Source organism: Procambarus clarkii, chromosome 24 (assembly GCF_040958095.1).
Source record: "Procambarus clarkii isolate CNS0578487 chromosome 24, FALCON_Pclarkii_2.0, whole genome shotgun sequence".
Lineage (NCBI taxonomy): Eukaryota > Metazoa > Arthropoda > Malacostraca > Decapoda > Cambaridae > Procambarus > Procambarus clarkii.
In genome coordinates this window covers 11599937-11623241 of record NC_091173.1, presented here as the reverse complement: position 1 = coordinate 11623241, position 23305 = coordinate 11599937, and the positions used below count along the sequence as shown (strand labels likewise).

At 40.4% G+C, this 23305-nt stretch overlaps 1 protein-coding gene across 1 annotated transcript in view; it reads left to right on the top strand.

Annotated features, from left to right (window-relative positions):
- Positions 1-19455, top strand: part of LOC123761730 (uncharacterized) — a 33489-nt gene extending 14034 nt beyond the window's left edge. Inside the window, exons 3-4 of the mRNA XM_045747883.2 lie at positions 7441-9686; positions 10829-19455. Coding sequence (XP_045603839.2) covers positions 7524-9686; positions 10829-11509 — 2844 coding nt within the window. The 5' untranslated portion in view covers positions 7441-7523 and the 3' untranslated portion in view covers positions 11510-19455. The remainder of the gene's footprint in view (positions 1-7440; positions 9687-10828) is intronic.
- The last annotated feature ends 3850 nt before the right edge of the window (positions 19456-23305 follow it).

Genomic DNA, 23305 nt, shown 5'->3' with positions numbered 1-23305 from the left:
TACAGCTACCTAACATAGGTTCCTGGTTGTTTATACAGCTGCCTAACATAGGTTCCTGGTTGTTTATACAGCTACCTAACATAGGTTCCTGGTTGTTTATACAGCTGCCTAACATAGGTTCCTGGTTGTTTATACAGCTACCTAACATAGGTACCTGGTTGTTTATACAGCTACCTAACATAGGTTCCTGGTTGTTTATACAGATGCCTAACATAGGTTCCTGGTTGTTTATACAGCTACCTAACATAGGTTCCTGGTTGTTTATACAGCTACCTAACATAGGTTCCTGGTTGTTTATACAGCTACCTAACATAGGTTCCTGGTTGTTTATACAGATGCCTAACATAGGTTCCTGGTTGTTTATACAGCTGCCTAACATAGGTTCCTGGTTGTTTATACAGCTGCCTAACATAGGTACCTGATCGTTTATACAGCTACCTAACATAGGTTCCTGGTTGTTTATACAGCTACCTAACATAGGTACCTGATCGTTTATACAGCTACCTAACATAGGTTCCTGGTCGTTTATACAGTTACCTAGACGGTAGACTGATCCAGCTCAACTGGTTGGGCGGTCACGAGGAAATTTATAAACTCTAAGGACGTCAGGCGCCACTTTTCAATATCTGACATTTAGATTTCAGGAACCATGAGTTGTGGGTTATTGTTCGCTAGAGCCTGAAGTGATTGTCTGGTAATACGTGTTTCTTGCTAGAAAGATACGTCCGAACTATTGGCGAGTGAATGAACTTTCAGTACAGTGAAACATAAGGAACTTGTGGCTGCCATTGGACAGATTATACTTCATTCACTTACGGGCTATTCATGCCCGTGCCACCTCTTGGGTGGCTTAAAATCTTCATCAACCAGTCAATCCACTGACTGTGGTGGGCAGTTCAAGATGACTGTTGTGAGAATAGGTTGATAGGAATCTGTGTTATTTGAAAGACGTAGGAAGGCTGATCCACAATGTGAGGTGTCTTGGCACACTTGCAATCCAGCTTGATCTTAATATTTGCAATGAGTGATAATCACCTGTTATTAGTTTAATTTGCAGCATTGAGGTGATGGTTGAAGATGCTTATGGGGAGTGTTGGGTTATGGTGCAGCTCGTCCTCCTAAGGTTCCCCACGGTCAATTGTTGTTGTTATAGATTCAGCTACTCGGAACAAGTTCCAAGTAGCACGGGCTATGGTGAACCCGTAACTTACCTGGCACAGGAGTGGGGCAAGTAGCACGGACTATGGTGAGCCCGTAGTGGACTTACCTGGCACAAGAGCGGTGCTGTGTGCCCCAACGTCAAGAAAACGGTCAATTTAAAGTGTCCTCTCCTAACATACCAGAGAGCAAAACAGAAAACGGGACAGTACGACACTTTTGCCAGCCGCTTCCATTTTCTAGTACGACCATTTTCTGGCCTTATGTGACGCATGCGAGCGAAAAAAACGACGTTCTTTGTAAGAAGACAGGTTGTATAAGGAGCACTGGAGCACTTGCTTCTGAGGAGTAGTTGGTTAGTTTCCAGTTGTCCGCACCAGTGATGAGACTTGTAGGGTACTGGTACCTTTGTAAGCACTCGTGTGCTGGAGGCGAGCATGTAATCCTCCTCTTGTGAGGAGGATTGATCTGATTGATGAAGATTAAGACACCCAAGAGGTGGCACGGGCATTAATAGCCCGTAAGTGGTAGATTTTTTTTGGAGTGAATGTGATCTTTGGTCGTGAGAGGATATACTGTGTGCTGTGCTCGCATTTATATCGTTAGTCCTTACTACGTGGCTGCTATCGCGGGGGAGGGTACTGCTGGACAGTATTTATGAGGGTCTCCAGCTGCTGGACAGTATTTATGAGGGTCTCCAGCTGCTGGACACCTTTTTTGACCAAAAGAGTTGTTAAAAAAAAAATTGTGGTTTGTGTGGAGGAGCAGCGTCACCATGCAGGTGTACCAACACCACCTCACCAGCTTCATATCATGTTAATACAGCGGAGCCTCTCTAAATGTGTTTTCTTAAAACTATCTTCAATTTCCCATGTTTTGCCACAGCACCGCCATAACTAGATCTAATTACTCCAGCTGATTATATACTTATTAAATGTTGATTGAGAAAATTATCATCATGGTTCGATACTTGTATAGACAGTGGTGGCTACAGGTAATTGGTATTAGGGGGTAAATGGAGGTGGCATTCTCAAGGGCATCCCTTTAGGGGGAGGCCATCTTGTCTATGAAGTACCCGGCACCTGTGGAGCCTATGGCTTCATTGTCATGATAGGCAGATAGTACATAGTACCGAGGGCCAAAGTAGAGAGTAGTTGACATTTGTATCGACTCTTGGGGGGGGGGGGTTAAGGGGGGGAGTCGACGCCGCAGCATGTTGTTGTTGTTTAAGATTCGCTACCTGGAACAATAAGTTCCAAGTAGCACAGGCTATGGTGAGCCCATAGTGAACTTTATTCGCGCCGCAGCAGCACGTCGAGTCCTTATCAGCTGTTTCCAGAGGTGACTGGGAGAGGTCTTCTGTGCAAGTTTCTGTGCCACGAACAAAGAGTTTCCGACACTGTGAGGGGAGGGGGGGGGGTGTTACCTATCGTTCGTTACGGCTCGTGACCCTACAGCAGCCAAGCTTTAATTACGTCTAGGGATACGAGAAAACTGCTGTTCTCAAGAGCGGGTCACCAGTATAACCCCTTGATAAGTAATGAGCACATAAATAAAAATCTTCCTTTAGGACTGAAGAATAGATACAAAATATTATATAGATATATATTCAAGACAGTATAATATAAAAACACAGATGGTAAAGTTAACTTATACAACAAACCAAAAGTATTGTCACCTCACTTAATATAATATAATAAAATATGGCACAACAAGAAGTAAACAGACTTATCTCCCACATGTTATTCCTTCGAGTCCCGTTCAGCTACTGACTCTCGCTCTGTCGCTTACCCATAATTCTCTCCCGTCTGCCTCATCCAGGATGAGGGATGGAAACTAAGGACTTTTTAATATTTAAAACTAATTGAACAACCACTTGTTCTCAAAACACACAAGAATGCAAATTACAGATAATAGTTACTTACAAAATATATAAGTACAATGCCACCGGCTTAATTGCAGAAAATAAACAATTACCTAAACTAAATAAAAGTGACATCTGGAACTCCCAACTGAACAGGTCCAGCTTCCCGAATTTAACAGGTATTAGACGTGTGCAAAGCAACCGCGCTCCTGTCTCCACAGACGCTGCCACACCACACGATAATTTACCAAAAACACAATGTGTGTACATATACAGGCAATGATATAATGGAACAAAACAAGTTATTATAAATTTATATACGTATTCTGCTACGAGTACGTAACAGGGGGGGTGGTGTTGTACTGGTGGGGAGGGGCTTCCAGCGTACACACGGGAGAATAGGTAAGGTTGGGGGAGGGGAGGGGAGGGGAGGACTCTGCACGAAATTACAACACAAACTGGTATTTACACATGGCGATTGTTCCTGTTGGGAAGTACGTCAAGCACGCCACTTGTTAACATGTAATTGTGGTTTGTATTCGTGGGGCAAGTGGTGGGGACACCCCCCCCCCTCCTGTAGGCTTCTCAGTAGTGGGGACACCCCCCCCTCCTGTAGGCTTCTCAGTAGTGGGGACACCCCCCCCCTCCTGTAGGCTTCTCAGTAGTGGGGACACCCCCCCCCCTTCTGTAGGCTTCTCAGTAGTGGGGACACCCCCCCCTCCTGTAGGCTTCTCAGTAGTGGGGACACCCCCCCCCCCTCCTGTAGGCTTCTCAGTAGTGGGGACACACCCCCCCCTCCTGTAGGCTTCTCAGTAGTGGGGACACACCCCCCCCCCCTTCTGTAGGCTTCTCAGTAGTGGGGACACCCCCCCCCCTCCTGTAGGCTTCTCAGTAGTGGGGACACCCCCCCTCCCTCCTGTAGGCTTCTCAGTAGTGGGGACACCCCTCCCCCCCTCCTGTAGGCTTCTCAGTAGTGGGGACACCCCTCCTGTAGGCTTCTCAGTAGTGGGGACACCCCCCCCCCCCTCCTGTAGGCTTCTCAGTAGTGGGGACACCCCCCCCCCCCTCCTGTAGGCTTCTCAGTAGTGGGGACACCCCCCCTCCCTCCTGTAGGCTTCTCAGTAGTGGGGACACCCCCCCTCCCTCCTGTAGGCTTCTCAGTAGTGGGGACACCCCCCCTCCCTCCTGTAGGCTTCTCAGTAGTGGGGACACCCCCCCTCCCTCCTGTAGGCTTCTCAGTAGTGGGGACACCCCCCCTCCCTCCTGTAGGCTTCTCAGTAGTGGGGACACCCCCCTCCTGTAGGCTTCTCAGTAGTGGGGACACCCCTCCCCCCTCCTGTAGGCTTCTCAGTAGTGGGGACACCCCCCTCCCCCCCTCCTGTAGGCTTCTCAGTAGTGACGTGGTCAAGTGGGGTGCCCGCCTTAGGTGCTGGCAGAAGATATTCCAATTGGGTGCTCTGGGAGTCGCCTTATCATGAGGTGGAGTGTGTATAATGATCACCTACGGGATCATTATTCACCACCCTGGAGTATTGACCCCCCGAGGGACTGTCAGTGGTGTGTGGGGACCTGGGCCCACGGGCCCTGGCTGCGTCGGGTCTCGTGGGCTCCCATCTTGCTGGAAAGCGTGTTCCATTAATACACATTTGTTCAGCCTAGTGGTTCCAGTGGTCCTGGAAGGCAGGTGGGTGTGTACTCGCCTAGTTGTGCTTGCGGGGGTTGAGCTCTGGCTCTTTGGTTCCGCCTCTCAACTGTCAATCAACAGGTGTACAGATTCCTGAGCCTACTGGGCTCTGTCGTATCTACATTTGAAACTGTGTATGGAGTCAGCCTCCACCACGTCACTTCTTAATGCATTCCATCTGATCACGGCGTCACTCACGGCGTGAGTGACGCCGTGGTCAGGGTGGGAACACCGTGAGTGACACTGCACTACCCTCCTCTCTCCCCCTTGTTCCCTCATCTCTCCCATCAATCATGTCCCTATCATCATCTCCCTTTCCATTCATGTCCCTTCCCTCATCTCTCCCGGGGACTCCTGGCAGTCCCGCTAAGAAAGAAAAGTAAAGCCAGTTACGCCAAGTCTTTATCTCCCAACTTGGCGGGTGTTTTTGTGTGTGTCATCTCCCTTCGTTGTTCAGTTCTTCCTCCTCCTCCTGCAAGAGGCATCTGCTGCCTCGTATATCAACTAGCAACAGAATGTAGAGGAGAGAAGTGAGGAAGTATTTCTTCCTCTCGCTGTGGAAGGCTGAGAGGTCCTGCAGGACGGACTGGTGCGTGTAGCAAGCATGAAAAAGTTTAGGAGTAAATAATTATCCAAAAAAGGGAGATGATGGAACACTTGGAGCTTGACCTCTTGTCTTGTCTCACCCTCATATGGGTTGGCAAAGTACAATTGGGTAAACAATTGTGGTATTTGGGTAAACGAGATGACTTGAACCAGCGTCCTGGTTATTCCCAGACTCTCCCGGGCACGATAGGACAATAACCAACCAACCCGGAACTCCACTGAGTTCTCTGGGGAGGTCTGGAGGTCCCAGTTGCGTCTGGGAATCACAAAAAAAACGCAGGTTCGAGACCCCCCTCGTTGCCTCAAATTACTTTCTCATTATATGTAATTGGTATCAGAATGGCAGCTATATGTTACGAGACTGCAACAGCCGCTGGTGAAAAAACAAAATTGTCGGAAATTGACGTGTCAACTTCCGGACCCGAAAGTTTCAAAAATCTTAATAGATATATATTAAATCGCGATGTTCGAGGAAAGATGTACAGGTTTCGCAAGTGGATGATCCCTGGCCCCTAAGTAATGAGCTGAGGAGGAAGGAAGACCTTTGGAGCTTCAAGATTATTACCCTCGAGGTAACTCGTTTACTCTGAGAAGAGATAACTTTAGGACGACCAAACCACACGTCAAGAAAGTGACGACAGGACCACGTTTCGTTCCGTCCTGGAGCGAAACGTGAGGAACAGTCAATACTACAGAAAATAAATACTAAAGTGAAAATCTTTAACATTTGTCAGATTCACGAATTGTTTAAGAAAAGAGAAGATGGTGGTGGCCGAGCCCCAGGTGACAGTCTGTGCCAATATTGGTGACTTATTGACCTGCCTCCCTACCCTGGCTCCTGCCTGCCTCCCTCCCTACCCTGGCTCCTGCCTGCCTCCCTCCCTACCCTGGCTCCTGCCTCCCTCCCTCCCTACCCTGGCTCCTGCCTCCCTCCCTCCCTACCCTGGCTCCTGCCTCCCTCCCTCCCTCCCTACCCTGGCTCCTGCCTTGCTTCCTCCCTCCCTACCCTGGCTCCTTCCTTGCTTCCTCCTTCCCTCCCTCCCTACCTTGGAACGTGCATTCATTTAAACTGATAAAGAGAAGGATGAGAACGTGATCCCTGGAAGAAGAGACCCCGTTGATGAAGACACATTTCAAAAGCCTAATTTACAATATCTAGAAAGATGAAGAGTTATAGTGACTCGATTGATGAATACAAATGTAATAAAGGTATAACAAAGGGAATGTAAACAATGTTTTAAATATATAAACACAAAATAAAATTCGAAGCCATGGGAGAAGTTTAGAGTCAGGAAAGACTCTAAAGAAATTATATATATATATATATATATATATATATATATATATATATATATATATATATATATATATATATATAATATATATATATATATATATATATATATATATATATATAATATACACATACACACCCGTCTAATACAAGAATAGTGTAGTTTTAGTGCCGGTGTATAATACACTTTTGACTCCCCCCCCCCCCCCCCGTTTTCCTCCTTCCCCCACCTCTAACTACCTGTTCTCACGAGATGACAAACGTAACATTCGAAACTGTTTGGCAAATCCAGAGGCGTTGGAATCTTGGCGCATCGAACTTGGAACATCGAACTAGTGGTGAGCGCGGTGCTCAGTAGTGACTGGGGGGAGGGGTCAGTACTGTGGCGGTATTAATTTCACTAAATCACCAGAATTTTGACGTTGTAGTCTTCATAGTGAAAAGTCCGAGTTGCATTAACCTGCAGCAGAGGTTGATGAAGTAAGACCTGGAGCTGCACTGGAGCTGAGGGGCCCGATGTATGTGGCATCACCTTATTGTTCCTTCCCCCCCCGTCACTTTATTTAACCTTCCTTGTAATGGTAGTGGTCATGGCTTTACATATTATTAGTGTGACATGCATCATTAGATCTGTATATGTAGATGTGTAAATAGGTAGCTTTGTTTACAGAGATTTGGCAATATGAGTAGCATTAAATAGTATTTTTGGCTGTGCTGTATATTTGTGTACATTTGAATAGTATTTTGTATTATGCTCTTTGTATAGCTTAGAAATCGTTGGTGGGGGTACAAGTGCACGCATACACAAGTGTAACGCTTAGTGGCATGTTTCAGGTGGGTGGAGTTAGCGGTGTGTGTGTGTGAGGCAGGAGAGCGGTCATCATGTGTTGTGTCGGCCTGCACGTAGCCCCGGCATCATGGTGGTGCTGTGTGGTCGCCTCGAGGTGGTGGTAGTGGAGGCCTGCAACCTCCCGAACCTCGACCAGAGCCTCCTCCGCCCAGACGACAAGAGTGACCCCTACTGTCTGGTCGAAGTGCAGACGGGCAGTGGTAGCCTCTTTAAAATTGGCAAAACATTCACTATAGACGATTGTCTCAATCCCAAGTGGTATTTTAAAATAGCCGCCGATGTTAGTCAGGACGTAGCCGGCCTGAGGTTTACAGTGAAAGACAGGGACTTGTTGTCGTCAGATACAATTGGTAGCTGTTTTCTTCCAGTGCATACTTTTGTAGGCAGTATAACGTCTCACAAAGCGGAGCTTCCTCTAGTGAATCATAAAGGCTTTCAAGCTGGAACCCTCAAAGTAACCGCGTCCTTCACAACCGCAGGAGACCAGCCAGACCCGACGTTTGGGGACCGTGCGTGGACCAAGGCCACCGAGCTCAAAGAACGTGTGTCGAGAAAAATTTCCAAGTACGGCGATACAAGTGACTTAGTTAACTCGTTTAGCGACATGGCATTCCTACATGGTGTGCTGGACCTCACACTGGTGCGGGCCAACAACTTGCCCAACCTGGACAGTTCAATCCTTAGTATTAGCAAGAAGGATGTGTCGGATCCATTCGTTGTAGTGAGTCTGGAGGATGTCGATGGAGAACCTTGGAAGGTTGCTACCACCCAAGTCATCGACAATGATCTCAGCCCAATTTGGGACGAGACTTTCAGAGTCGACATTTGCCATGATGTCTCCTCCATCACCTTCACTGTTCGAGACAAGGATTTTATCTCTTCAGAGCAGATAGGCTCTGTTTCATTTCCAGTAAGTACCTTGGTTACGGAGAATGGAGTAAGCGGAACCTTTGACTTGTTACGGGAAAACAAGAACAAACGAGCTGGTACTCTCACCCTATCTATGCTTTACTACCCTAAACAGGCTGTACAGCACTCGTTTGAAGTCCCCGTGTGTCTCTTTCCCCTCCGCCACAACAACGAGGTGAGGCTGTATCAGGATACACACTGCCCTTACCTTCCACTACCTCTTGCAGACTACTATGGTAACCCTTATCTGCCGCGCAGTACATGGAGGGATATTTACCATACCATCATGGAAGCTACTCAATTTATCTACATTGTTGGGTGGAGCGTGAGTGCTAAGATTGCTCTGCTGAGGAATGAGGGTGACGACAACCGCTCTCTTGGCGAGATGCTCAAGCAAAAAGCCTACGAAGGTGTAAGAGTTCGTCTACTCTTATGGGACGAGCTTACTTCAAATGATTTACGTAAGACTGGTGCAATGAGTACTGAAGACGAAGAAACCTGCAATTTCTTCAAGGGCACTCCTGTTGTAGTTGTGTTGGCTCCTCGAGACCGCTACACAAAGGACATGTTCTCTACGAAGACGCACTTCACTTCACTTTGCTACACACACCACCAGAAATGTGTCATTGCAGATGCACCCATACAAGAAATGCCAAGTCAGAGGAAGGTGGTAGCCTTTGTAGGGGGCCTGGACCTAACGGGTGGCCGGTACGACTCTCCTGGCCACCCGTTGTTCAGCACATTAGTAAAAGAACACAAAAATGACTTCCGTAATCGCGTATTTCCGACCCTAACCAGCGCTAATGGACCACGGGAGCCCTGGCATGATATCCACTGTCGCATAGAAGGCCCAGCTGCTCATGATGTCTTGATGAATTTCTTGCAGCGTTGGCGAAAACAAGCAGCAGACCACATGGATGCCATTGTTCCTTTGAATCAAATGGATGGCATCGCCATGGACTACTATTCAACTGCTCCTGACCGTTGGAGCGTGCAAATATTCCGATCCATCAACTCTGACTCGGCTCAGTTTGATTGGTCAGTTGCTGCGGGACTAACCAAGAAGAAAGGCCGTGCGTTCGACAACAGCCTTCACCGTGCATACATCCACCATATCCGACGGGCTCGACGCTGCATCTACATTGAGAACCAGTACTTCATAGGCAGCAGTCACATGTGGCCGGAGTGCCGTGACGCCAAGTCTGGCAACCTTGTTCCTCTGGAGATTGCTACGAAGATTGAGGAGAAGATCAAGAACGGAGAACGCTTTGTCGCATACATTTGTATCCCAATGTTCCCCGAAGGCAAACCTGCAGACAAGGTGAGAGAGCTGTTCATCTCATGTATACCAAGTTTAATGTATGTATTTATGTATGTATGTAAAATGTATTTATGTTGTAGGTATTTCTCTTGAAATTTTACTGGTGTTCCTGTGTATGACCAAACTAAATATTCAAAACTAAGGTAGATGAATTTTAATGTAATTTGCTTCGTGTTTTATTTAGTAGTTTTACTGGAGTGAAAGAATAAAAGAAAGTGCAGAATAGAGCAGTGAAGAGTAGAGGCCTCGCTTTTGGCTTTTCGAGATTATCCTTAGTACAGTTTGTTTTGCATTCTGAGGAATACATTCTTGGGAAGATGATGGGGACCTCAATGAGCTTCCTGCCCCAGACAATGGGAAATCAACACACAGTGGTCGGTGGTGATGCTGCCACATTCCTACTGAATAAGGCTCATCTCCAACTTAATTTTGAGGTAGACAGAACACAAGTGCTCGGCTGACATGTACATACCTACTCCTTGGGACAATGGGGGGGGGGGGGTAGCCATCTGACAGGATAACTAATGATTAGTAAATAGTTACATGCAGGGTCAAGAATTATACAACGTGAATTAGAGGTTACGTTAACAAGTATCCTAGCTGCGGCAATTGAAATTTTGTTCTGTTGGGACTGCAAAGTCCTTCTCATAGGAACAGTAGGACCTATCATTAAAAACATAACTGAATAGTACAGCTCTAAAAATTATACATTTACTCTATGGTTGCATACCATGGTAATAAGTATTAGTTTTATTACCAAAGGCTTTTTTGGGGAATTGTTACATAATATTAAAGCCTTGTTAAGAGTTTAATTTGATCCCAACCAGCCTTCACCCTCTCGTACAGAACTCCAAAAACTTTCACTGTTCTACTATTCTATATCAAACACAGTAAGTCATCTTTTACTTACTTTTGTTTAATTATGATTAAAATGTTAGTGAAGTACTTTATGTAATTTGGCAGCAATTTCTTTTTCTCCCATTAACATTTTTCTCGTAAGCATTTTACAGAATCAATCATCAGTACTGTGTTATTGTCAGTGAATCTGATACGTTTTGTTAAGTTACACTTAACAGCTCGGAACACCTAAGTTAACTGCATTGAAACGAATTAAAAATATTGTGCAATGTTGCATTTTTCAGGTAACACAAGAGATGCTGCACTGGCAGCTGCGTACCATGCAGATGATGTACAGCCGTGTAGCAGCAGCCATCAAGCAGGCCGGGATAGATGCCCACCCTCAGGATTATATTCTCTTCCTGTGTCTAGGGAAAAAGGAACCTCCTGAAGCAGTTCCCCCAGAGCTTGTATCTCCAGAGGACCCCTCAACAACTTTAGCTTTTGCCAATCGCCGCCTTATGATTTATGTACATTCAAAAATGGCCATATTTGATGATGAGTATATCATCATTGGTTCAGCCAACATCAATGATCGTTCACTGAGTGGTAACCGTGATACTGAAATTGCAGCTGGATCTTTTCAACCCATGCATGTTGAATCGGGTAGCAACCTTGCACAGGGAGATGTAGGGATGTTCCGACGTGCTCTATGGGCTGAGCACATGGGTGAAGCCGCACCAGTAAATTCAGATCCTGGCTCTATTGAATGTGTGCGAACTGTACGTATGCTGGCTGAAGACTCCCTCCGTGCCTATATTGAGCCTGGTGATGCCCCTACACCACGAAATATGCTACTATATCCCCTTCAGATAAATCCAGATGGGACAGTGACGCCACGCCCTGACTGCCCTACATTCCCAGATACAGTTGGAAGTGTGTTGGGAGCCAGGTCAAAGGTTTTCCCAAGTTCCCTTACCACTTGAGTATACATCAATATAAAACTATTGGGCTCGGTCAATGTCCCCATTAAATTAACATGAAGAACTGGCTTGATGGTACAGATCATTTATGGAACCTTTCCTCTTTTTTAAGCATTTAAATTTTTCCTTTTGTCTGCCCTATTTGTTTTAATGACATTTTGCACACATTGGACATAGCTTATACTAACCTTTCCCAGACATTAATTATGAAACATGTATAAAAAAATGTAATATATATATATATATATATATATATATATATATATATATATATATATATATAATATATATATATATAATATATATATATATATATATATATATATATATATATATATATATATATATATATATATATAAATACATATATAATACATATACAGTATATATGTGAATGAACTGAGATAACCTTTCAATTTCAGAAACTAATAGCTTTGAGGCACTTAATTCTGACATAATGAGTGATATGATATATTGTGCATGCATTGTTCCCCAAAAACTCAGTACATATTTTAGATTGAATGTGATGAGTAATTTGTTGAGCAACCAGACCAGCCTGAATATTGCAGTATATAGCTTTATCAGCCAAGGTTTGGGTGGTGTTTATTTTCCTTTTAGTTTGGAGACCAGCAAAGCCACCTAAAAAAAAAAAATAGATGTCCAATTGTGCTTGATTGTATCTTCCAGGTATTATAATCCAATTATATAGGCCTAAATAATTTGATCTGTTTTCTTTGCAAGAGCAAACAGTTGACAGAATTACCATTTCCTTTTGGGTGCTGCTCATTTCAACTCCCATCATTTGCTTAATGTAGTTCCAGCAATTTCCAGTCCACCCCAAAGATAGTTGCTTAGTAGCATGTAAGAACATTAACTTCATTATTACAATACAGGTCCAAACTCTTAAGTAATGCTCATTGCCTATCATTGATGGTAATTCGTTATTAGATGCTCATTTACAAATAAAAAAATGAGGCAGCAATGGTGCTTTAAAAATTTGGACCCATTGTGTCATATGTGTTGATTAATGTTACATGTCTTCTCTTCCATTTTGTATGCAGTAAATTTGTCAACTGGGAGGAAGTGGTGGGAAGGACTGATTTATTAAGTGTGAAGAGTTATACTGTACCCTGTTATAGGCCACGTTCATTTCATCGTATTTCTGCAGTTGGAAGAAAACGTGCACAGAGTGGGGGACTTATTTTATTTTTATAATAATAATTAATTATTAAATACAAATAATTAATTAATAATAATACTAATAAATGATTAATTATAATGATAATCTTTAAATGAAGAAGCATAATAGCTAATTATAATGAATAAAATAGATAATTAAAGTGGATAATTATGGTGACTAATAATGATTAGTGAATAACTATAAATTATTATACAGAAATAATATTAATGGATTGCCGTTATAATGATAATGTATTAAATCAATTACAGTTAAGTTACATCTCTTATTAGTAATTGAAAGTTGCATTATTTGAATTTACACTAATTACAATTCTTGTTATTCTTGGCTTATCACTTTGGGGGTTCCGTCGGAGCACCCCCAATCCCGTGAGGGCCAGCGGTGCGGAACCCCGGTTTTGTAGTGTATCGGCCGAGGAGGAGGCGAACAAGAGGTCGCAGAGTCCGCGGGCGTGCTTTTAAGTACCCCGCTCGGTGCGTGCGCAACTCAGGCGGTTAGACTCGACGCGTAGCAGTACGTTTTCTTCCCACAGAAACTTCACCGCTTTGAGAAGCGGTGTCTATTTTTTGTTGCCCAACATGAACAGTGATGTGATGTGATGAATTCAGCAAATGAGTTTTAAAATAATGTAAAATAATTCACAAGTGCATTTAAAGGCAATGAATTTCATTGCATTTACATCTTAGACATTTGCAATACAAGTTCAAACACTGATGATGAACAATGATGCGAGATAAGATATTGTAGAACGTGATCAAAATAAGTGATGAAATAAGGTGTAGTAGTATTATGGAGTCAAGATTTATAAATGACCCAGATGAAGGTCGATACTCGTTGTGACTACATTAATTAATGATGATTCTGGTCATCATTGAATTGAGCAAGGTGGTGGTGTGTGCAAAGTGTGCCAGGCATCTTAAGTGTGAGTGATTTTTTAGTGCATGTGCTACACTTTTAATTTCTTTGTAATGGGTTTTATCATCAGTTGAGACATTTTTAGATTTTATCATTAATTATATTTATATTATATTTTATATAATTTATCATTTAGATAATATCATGACTGAAGACTGCATTTTAATTGTCTACATTCATTTAAATCTTTTTTGTATATTATACTATTTGGTTTTAATTATTGTGAGGGCAAAAGTATGAGGTAGTGATGGTAATCTGAAACTAAAAGTGAGTAATAATGAAGCTCCTACTTTTTAGCTATGATTCAAGCCACTGATTATGTGTTATGGTTATATAAATTATTACCGGTACTTAATAAAATAAATAAAGGAAGACATATCACAACAATTGTTCTCAAGAGACTTTTGTCACGTTTACAGAAAAATGGCTTCCTATTTAAAGCGAGACATGACAGTTTTTTTTTTAATTGGATGTTATAGAAGATAGGATATATTTTATTATAAATCATCTTAGCACTCCAATTTTAATCTTTTGCTATATACTTATACCACTCCAGCTGAACTAAGCTGCTTGTTGAACAAGTGTGTAATGATAAGAGATAATTAACCATTTTTAAGGAAAACATTTATAGTAATGAATACACTTGTAAGGTGTTTCATTAGCAACATCAGTGTTTGTCATGAACACACCCAAAAGTTCTGTGCCAGAGAAGACGGACAATGTTGCATCGCTATATACAGTTTATGCTATTGAATTACTTCAGTAGTATATGTAATTAAGCTTTGAATTCCTTCAAATCATATTCAATTTATATTAAGAAAAGTTTCATTATTGAATTTGATATGCTCTGTAGCTTAAACAACATTCCAACTTCCATCAGATTGGTTCACTTTTTTAGGGAGGTGGGGGGGAAGGGCAAATTTCTTTTGCAGGAGTGCCAGTAATTGATCACTGAACCCTCTTCATCAGAATTGTGGATATCCCCCTTTATGCCTGGGATTATGTTCTTTGCAAATTTTATCATCATTCATATTCAGAATTATATTTCAACACCATACAGTATAGCCCATTATATTGCTGAATAAACACACAAATTATTTGTATTGATATTTGGATTTATTGTTTTATTAAGGAAATTTTATTGTAATAGGATATAATGTACCAGTTCCATATTGTATTTTCAAATATGTACAACTGTATAATAATTTGTATTGATTCCAAAGCATAAAATCTTTGGTCATTATTTGACATAATTTGACTAAGTGCCAGCAACAATTTATTGCACTTTAATTAAATACAGTATATCATAGAATAGTGTATATTAGCTACAATTACTTAATACAGTATAACAATTCAGCAATATGAAATATATACATTTTTATCACTGCAACTGCTGAAGAGATTATGGGTTGTGATGACATTGTGATTTCTGAACAGCACCAGGCTAATCTAGTCTTTGGTTTGGCTGTGGGAGAAGAACCTTCAAAACTAGTCATGGGCAAATCAAAAAAATTTTTTATAAAAAAGATATACATTCTTAATAGTTAGTGCAAGACAAAGATTATGAATGCTACATTATTAGCGGTATGGATTGTATTTGATGGTTTTTGATTATGCTACGAAGGCCGTGCGATGTCAGCCCGTAGATGAATGTGATCGCACAATTTTTAACTTCACTTTCATCCTCTTGTTCACAATTTTTGCAAGTGCAACTTTATTAACAGTATTACGTAAATATTATTGCTAGTTTATCTCTCTTATCCATGTTGACTAAACAGGAATAAGGATTTTTAACATTTTTGAAATATTAATATAAAGTTTTAGCATTAACTTTTTTAATGACTGCATCAAGTCTTCTTTCTTAAGGGGGTTTCATATGGGCTTTAGTTGATTTTAGATATGGTAATTTAATAATTATGATAATTTATGCAACTTGCATTCAGAACTTCTGACATGTTATGTACATCGCCCACAAGGTGAAATTATTGTCATGTCATGAAATGTCTTAAGTATTGTTAACTAGTAAAATTTTTTGTCAGAATTGTCTTAAAACTTTTTCTCTAGTGTGGTATTGATTAATTTATGAAGAGCAAATAGTGAAGAATTTTCTCTGGATAAAATGAATGCTTTAAGCCTAGCACAAGTGACTTAATTGTCACCAGTGGTCCTGTGGACAGGTGTGTGCGCGCACAGGACCTCATGCCAGTGATATTGGGCAAGTTCAGTAGTTGATCTAGGGGTCCTCGATCAGCCCGACAGGCTTCCTGTCCCCGACTATTGAAAACCATTAGCGGTGGCAAATATACTTTTTTATACTTAAAAAAATATAATAAAATGAAGTAAAGTTTTATGATAGTAGATAAAGTATTGTACAGTACTGGGCCATGTTCACAAGCCTGCACATAATTATTAATTTTATGAGAATTTTTTTTGTTATATCAGAAACCTACATTTTATATTTTAACATTATTTTCCATAATACCATATAATAAAATGAATTGCTACCATGTTAATTATTTAAGTACTGTATGGGGGCTGTGCAGTATGTTAATGATTTTTGTTTTTGTTTTAATATCATGTACAAACAAAACTGGCTATGTCCCACCTTTTGATGAGTTAGTTTGGTTATTAGAGGTATTGGAACTTCTAGTTAAATTTGTTTAGTGTAACTATAATTCAGCTAGTTAATAATACTTATGGCCATATATATATTTCTGTACAAACTATAAATGAAGTATTGCAGTAATGCATTTTTAGCATGCACTAGACAACCTGTTATCCAACCCGGACAGAACCTTTCAAAAAATCCAGATGGACTATTATTGTATTTTTTAATATACAGTACTGTATATTACAGTGTTTTAGTAAAGTACCTACATCATTACTTTACCTTTATTGCTACATTGAAGCAAAATACTATAGAATTGGTCCTATTGGTAACTTGCCAAGCAAGCAAAATATGCTCAAGTATTGTAGGATCAATGTTATCAACTTTGATTCAATGTTAAATCAATGTCAATTTTTCAGATTAGTCCAGGGGAGAGGGAAGTGAGGCTAATATATTAGGACTTATTAGAGTAGAGCATTACTTGGAGAACAAGTTGTAAATACCATTTGTGTTAATGTGGATGGGAATATTTTTTCCAACTTTTATAGGAATTTTTTTTTTAACAGCATTATCATTGATGACAAATTTGTATTAGACTTGAACTTGGGAAAAAGAGAAACCCCTTCTTTAAAAAGATGCATATCGAGGAATAGTCTTTTTAACCCTTAAATGTTGGCTTGGGCCATGTAATTCCCCAAGGCTGTGATGCTCACACAATAGAATAATTTTTCTTCCGGTGTTCAAATACCGATTGGTGCAAGTGGGTCAAGTTGCAGTTTATCCGCAGGTAAACTCGGGTAAAGTTTCATCCTAGGAAGAATGTCATTTGATAGCACACACTTATCAGGCCAACACAAAGTACATATACTGCATCATGCCTTTTTCCCCTGTTTTAGCGTAATTATATATCACTTGTTACAGTATTTCAGATACTGTGTGGGTTTTCCTCTTGGTAATTTTAATCCTATTATAAATAGTATAATAAGAGAAAAGATATACTGTATATATACAGTATTTTCAATTTATTTTAAATTCAAGACATTTCTGAGTACCAAACTCCATCATCAGTGCTAACAAGAGACTATTTACATAGCAAATTTAGCTAAAAGCAATTAAATATACAGTACAGTTTTGATATACTGGTATATCAATTATATATACCAGTATTAAATAAAATTAATATATATTATTCAATATTAATGTTATAAATTATAAAGTTAAAAGAAAACTAGTATATACAAATAAAAGACAAAGATATACCTGATTTATCTGAGAGCCACTAACCCTAGTGGCCTCAATGAGGATAGGAAGCCAGCGGCTTGTTAGCCTATATATGTACACAAAATAAGAATAAGATAACATGCTTGAGAGATGGCAATTAGTGTATGAACACCTGAGTCGATGACTCTTAAGCTGTTCAACTCGGGCTTCATTTTAAAAACAGACACTTTCTAAAATGTTAAGTTTAAGGTGAGATGAACTACAAGACAACAGCAAAATCCCTTTTACTACTGTCTTATTGTTCGTCTATGTTAAATGTTTATTACAATTTATATTATGACGAACACAAATTTATCCATGAACATGGCTTTACCAGATGTATGCAGTTGAGCTGTGTTTCAATGGATTCTTCTGTTACAAATATGAGCTGATCTTGTCAGGATATCTGGTACAATGATAGACTCTTGTAAATTCCACCTGGAAGGTGTGCCATATTTTGGGATGGATGATTGGCTTGTGGACATGACAGCTTATTTCTTTGTTGGTCTGTCTCAATGTCTGATAAGTAGGGTATTTGGAGATCATATAACAGGTTGTTTACTGTATATATTTGTTGAAGAATAAGTTGCATCAGTAACATATTCAAGTAAACCTTTCAGGATGTGCTTTGATCTTTATTAATAAATACTGGACTGTATACTTATAGAAGGTTATTTTTATTCAGTACAACCAGTTTTTGGCACAATGTTGGTTTTCTTTTCACGTTGTCTACCAACTATTGTACTGTAGTAATGCTGTAGTCATTAGTTTTGTTGCCATTGTAGATTACAGTATTGTACACATATAAACCAATAATTAAAATATATTTTAATTTAAAATATATATACATGTCATAGAAATTTTGAAATATGCTGACCAGTTGCCCCTCCCCATCCCCCCCAAAAAAAATATCTACAATACATCTGCATTCATTAATTTCAGAAAACTGTCTGATGTCCCCCTCTTGTCATAGGATCAATATCAGTAAAATAAATTCACAAAAGTAACCCCAATAATTCAGACTTGTATGCAGTGTTTTCCAATGTTTACAAAGTTCTAGCTATAATTCTTTGCAGCCAGGCCCAACGGTAAAAATTATATATATATATATGTATATATATATATATATATATATATATATATATATATATATATATATATATATATATATATATATATATATATATATATATATATATATATATACTATATAAATGAATGTACCTAATATAGGCCAAGTTGCCTAAGAAACCAAATTTTCATGAAATATTATATTTTTGAGAGTTTTGTTATGGAATGCTAAACATTATACATGATTTGATTTTTTTGAGTAAAAAAAAATAAAAATTTTATCAAACCCATTGTGCTAACCTAACATAACCAACATAAGTCAGTAATTCATGTTCTTAATATAATGAAATGATATTAAATAGAATAAACTAATGGAAAGAAATATTTGAAAATATAAAAAATCACTTTGCTTGTTAGGCAAATTGGGCATTGCATATTAGGCCAAGTAGTGCAGTTCTGACCATTAGGTACAACATATATATACTGTATACATATAGGCAGCTCATAACAGACCATCACATGTCCTGAATGTATTACTTAGTATCTATAACATTTTAAATTTTTTAACTAATACCTTCTAATTCATATTTTCCATTAAATATGCAGTGTAATAAGATCATTGCGTAATGTACTTTATTACACTGTATAACTGAAATGCAAAATAGCTAGTTCCTATTCTTCAATATGACAACACGAAGCTACAGTACCTTAAAATAAATTATTTTAATTAAAAAATATCGGCTTTGTTTAAGTGAATTAAAATACAATGCATCCAAGTACTCTTAAACTTTCTTAATCTTTTGTTAAGTACTTTTCATCAGTAGTACTCAGCATGTTCCTTAATGTTGTTAGATGTGTTTTTGTTCTCATTTTATGACAATAAAAGTGTGATTCCAACATTATTTTCTTTTGATCCACAAAATGTTCTACAGTTGATGACGATGACACATTAATTTATGTTTATCATTGCTGTCGTCAAAAAGAGCCAAGCCAAGATGGCTAGAAATATTATAGAATTTTCAAGATTTCGTAGTGCAAAAAGCAACAAAAATCTAAACCTCTTATATATCATAAAGCATGCAAATATAAGGGCTGAAATAGCAAGATAAGTGATCACAAAAGATGCTGATCAACCGAGGATTTTAACAAGGGACAAACAATGATAACAGGAAAGTGAAATCTATATTAATTTTGAAAATCAGAATAATCAATGAGATGAGAGATGGGAACAATGCACTTGTGGCAGTAAGGGGTAAGTCTCTTGTACCATGTGCAGTATGTACAGTATTTGAGTGCAGTATTTTACCTGAATTTATCTGACCAATATCAACCCTGCCCCACCCCCCTACTGGTCTAAAATATTTGAAAAGTTAATCTACAAGCAGCTCTACTCCTATCTAGCAATACATAATATTCTTGTCTCTTGCCAATATGGCTTCTGACCCCACAAAAGCACCAATGATGCACTAATTATATGATTAATTTGATTCATGCAGCTTTTGACAAAAATTAGTGCCCTGTAGGATTATTTCTTGACCTTTGCAAGGTTTTGGACATTGTTAACCCCAATAATCTTCCTAAATTGCAATGCTGTGGAATCAGAGGTCACTCCCTCCAATACTGTCTCTGCAATCTGACCTCAGTGACAGGCTCCAGTATGTCGATGCGAATGATGCTACTTATAATAATAATAATGTTTATTCAGGTAAAAGTACACATATATTCAAAATGAGTTACAAACAGAATGCTGAATTTCTAGATAGAGCTAGTACATATTATGCATAAAGCCACTAATATGCACAGCATTTTGGGCAAGATATGGGAAAAACACTTTAGACTAAAACTTAAAACTTCTCCCAGTTAACATTGGTGTTCCACAAGGCAGTATAGTTGGTCCTCTTCCCTTTCTCATTTACATCAATGACCTTCCAAATGCCTCTCAACACCTCAAGCCAATTCTATTTGGTGTTGACACAACCTTCATTTTCTCCAGCCTCCTCGTGTTCCGAATGACACAATACAGTACAATATTTATTCAAATATTGGGTGGGCAGCATGTTCTGGTGCTGGGCAGCTCGTGATGTGGACATCATATGCTGATGTCCACATCACGAGCTGCACACCAGCAGCACCACCACGTGCTGCTGGTGTGCAGCACGTGTCGGTGGGCAGTAAATTCTGATGGACAGCACGTGCTGGTGGGCAGCACGTGTTGCACGCTGAAAAAATTCTTTCTAAAGTCTCTGACTCATTTTGGTACTCGGTTACTAAATCCGTGGGTATTAACAACACACATTTTTAGAGCCATTCAATACCTCTGTGTTGTTTTCAACGTCTCTCACGTCTGGTGCGCATCATCTATTGTAACAGATTTGTTATCAGATCTGTATGTATCGAGAAATACAGATTGACTACTGTATGTATCGGAAATACCATCCTGCCCAGTGGGACTTTTAAACGCAAACGGCTCAAGTGTTCCTCCACGTGAAGACTAAATTGCTTATGTGTCATAGTGGTACAGCACTTATGATCACTCCGGCTTCCATAGTCCACACATTTAACAACGATCAAGTACATAACATTAAAATGTTCACCGACCCTTTAGGTCGGCCCTGAGCACCATCCAGTAGCCACTTTATGAAAAGTAATGAACTCTGTCTCAGTTCTTGTAATGTCTCCGAGGGTTATTGTTTTTTTCATCCGGGTTCTGTATTATTCAAATGTTTGTAAGTAAGCCGGCGGCTTGTCAAAGGTCCCCCCATTTGCCCTGATGATCTTTTCCAGCTGTATTTTAAAGCCCAGCAGAGTTCTGGCGTTTACGGCTTCGGCGGGTAGGCGGTTCCACGGGTATACAACCCTATGGGTGAAAAAGCATCTGTTTCCTGTCCAACATTCTGGCTTGTTGAGGTTGAACCTGTTGCTCCTTGTTCGTGTAACATCTAACATTTTGAAGACATTGCCCTGATCGATATCCTCAAAATTGTTTAGTATTTTAAAGGTTTCTATGAAGTCCGCCCTGTCATGCCTGGTTTGCAGTGGTGTTAGCCCTGTGGCCCTCAACCGTTCCTGATACCAGAGATGACTAAGCTCTGGTATGATTTTTGTCGTAAGATATAACTCCATAGCTCTGGTACGACATGGCTCCAGAGCAGTTATGTCTTTCTGAAGATGAGGTCTCCACGCCTAGATGCAATAATTCATGTGGGGGCACACCAGAAACTTGTACAATTGAAGGTCTTCTTTCTTTTCCTTGAAGGTAAAGGTACGCATGATTATTCCCAGGGTTTGGTTTGCTGTTTTACTGCCGAACCCACTTGTACAACTATCAGTGATTGGTGGACTCTGACTCCAAGATAATGTTGATGATCTGGTAGTTGTGTTGTGCATTGTTATGCTTCATGTGATGGATTATGATTCCAAGGTACTTTTCTTCACCTATCTGTTGAAAGGTAGTGCTGTCAATTTGGTAGTTGTGACGAGGATTGTTATGCCCCACATACAAGGTCTTGCAGTTATCGACATTCAAAAGTCATCTGACCATTTGTGGAGCTCGTGTAGATCTCTTTATAAGGTTTCAATATGACTTTCACTTCCCACTTTACCATAGATTTTAATGTCATCTGCAAATTTGGTGATGTGGTTTGTAATATTCTTATGTATGTCATTATATATGATAAAAATGGTTGATCTAAAATGGACCCTTTGGCACCCCACTTAGCACATTGGTGGGGGTTGGATGAGATATTTACTTGCTAGGATTGAGATAACACAACTGGTCGGGCTCCGGGGGTGTGACTTGTTGGGCTTCTAGTTTGTTCACGGTCGGGCTCCGGTTCGTGCATAGTTGTGCTTCAGGGTTTTTGTGTGTACTCGTGCTCCAGGTTTGTTTGCTAGGGCTCCATGTTTATATGTTTGCTAGAAATCCGGGTTTCTGTTTTCATACACAGCTCAATTTTTTTTGTTTGCTATGGCTCTATAGTTGGGTTCTAGGGCAAGTGGAGGGTTTCAGGTAGGGCTAAGGAGACTTTTGTTTGGTAGAGCTAGGAATGGAGTTTGGTTGGGCTCTGGGGCTGTTTAGCTTGGTGGGGGGTTGGATGAGATGTATACTTGCTAGGATTCCAGTTACACAACTGGTGGGGTTCTGGTTAAATAACTGGTTGGGCTCCAGTTAAATAACTGGTCGGGTTCCGGGGGTATCACCTGGGCTTCGGGTTGTGCATGGTCGGGCTTCAGTTCGTGCATGGTTGTGCTCCAGGGGTTGTGTGCTAGTGCCTCATGTTTCTTTGCTAGATCATCATGATTGTTTCTTTACTATGACTAAGTGCATGTTTATTTTCTAGGGCTTCATTGTTGTATTTTTGCAAGAGTTCCAGGTTTCTTTTTTTGTATAGGGCTCAATTGTTTGTTTGCTTTGGTTCCAAAGTTAGTTGTTAAGGCAAAGGGGGGGAGGCAGTTGTTAGGTAGGGCTAAGGAAGGGTTTGTTTGGTAGAGCAAGGGAGGGAGTTTGGTTGGGCTCTGGAGCTGTTTGTTTGGCTTGGTGAGGGTTGGGGGAGTTGTTTGCTTGCTCGGCTTGCAGTTATACAACTGGTGGGGCTCCGGTTATACAACTGGTGGGGCTTCGGTAACACAACTAGTGGGGCTTCAGTTACACAACTGGTCGGGCTCCGGTTACATAACTGGTCGGGCTCTGGGGTGTCACTTGGGCTTTGGGTTGTGCATGGTCGGGCTTCGGTTTGTACAAGGTTGT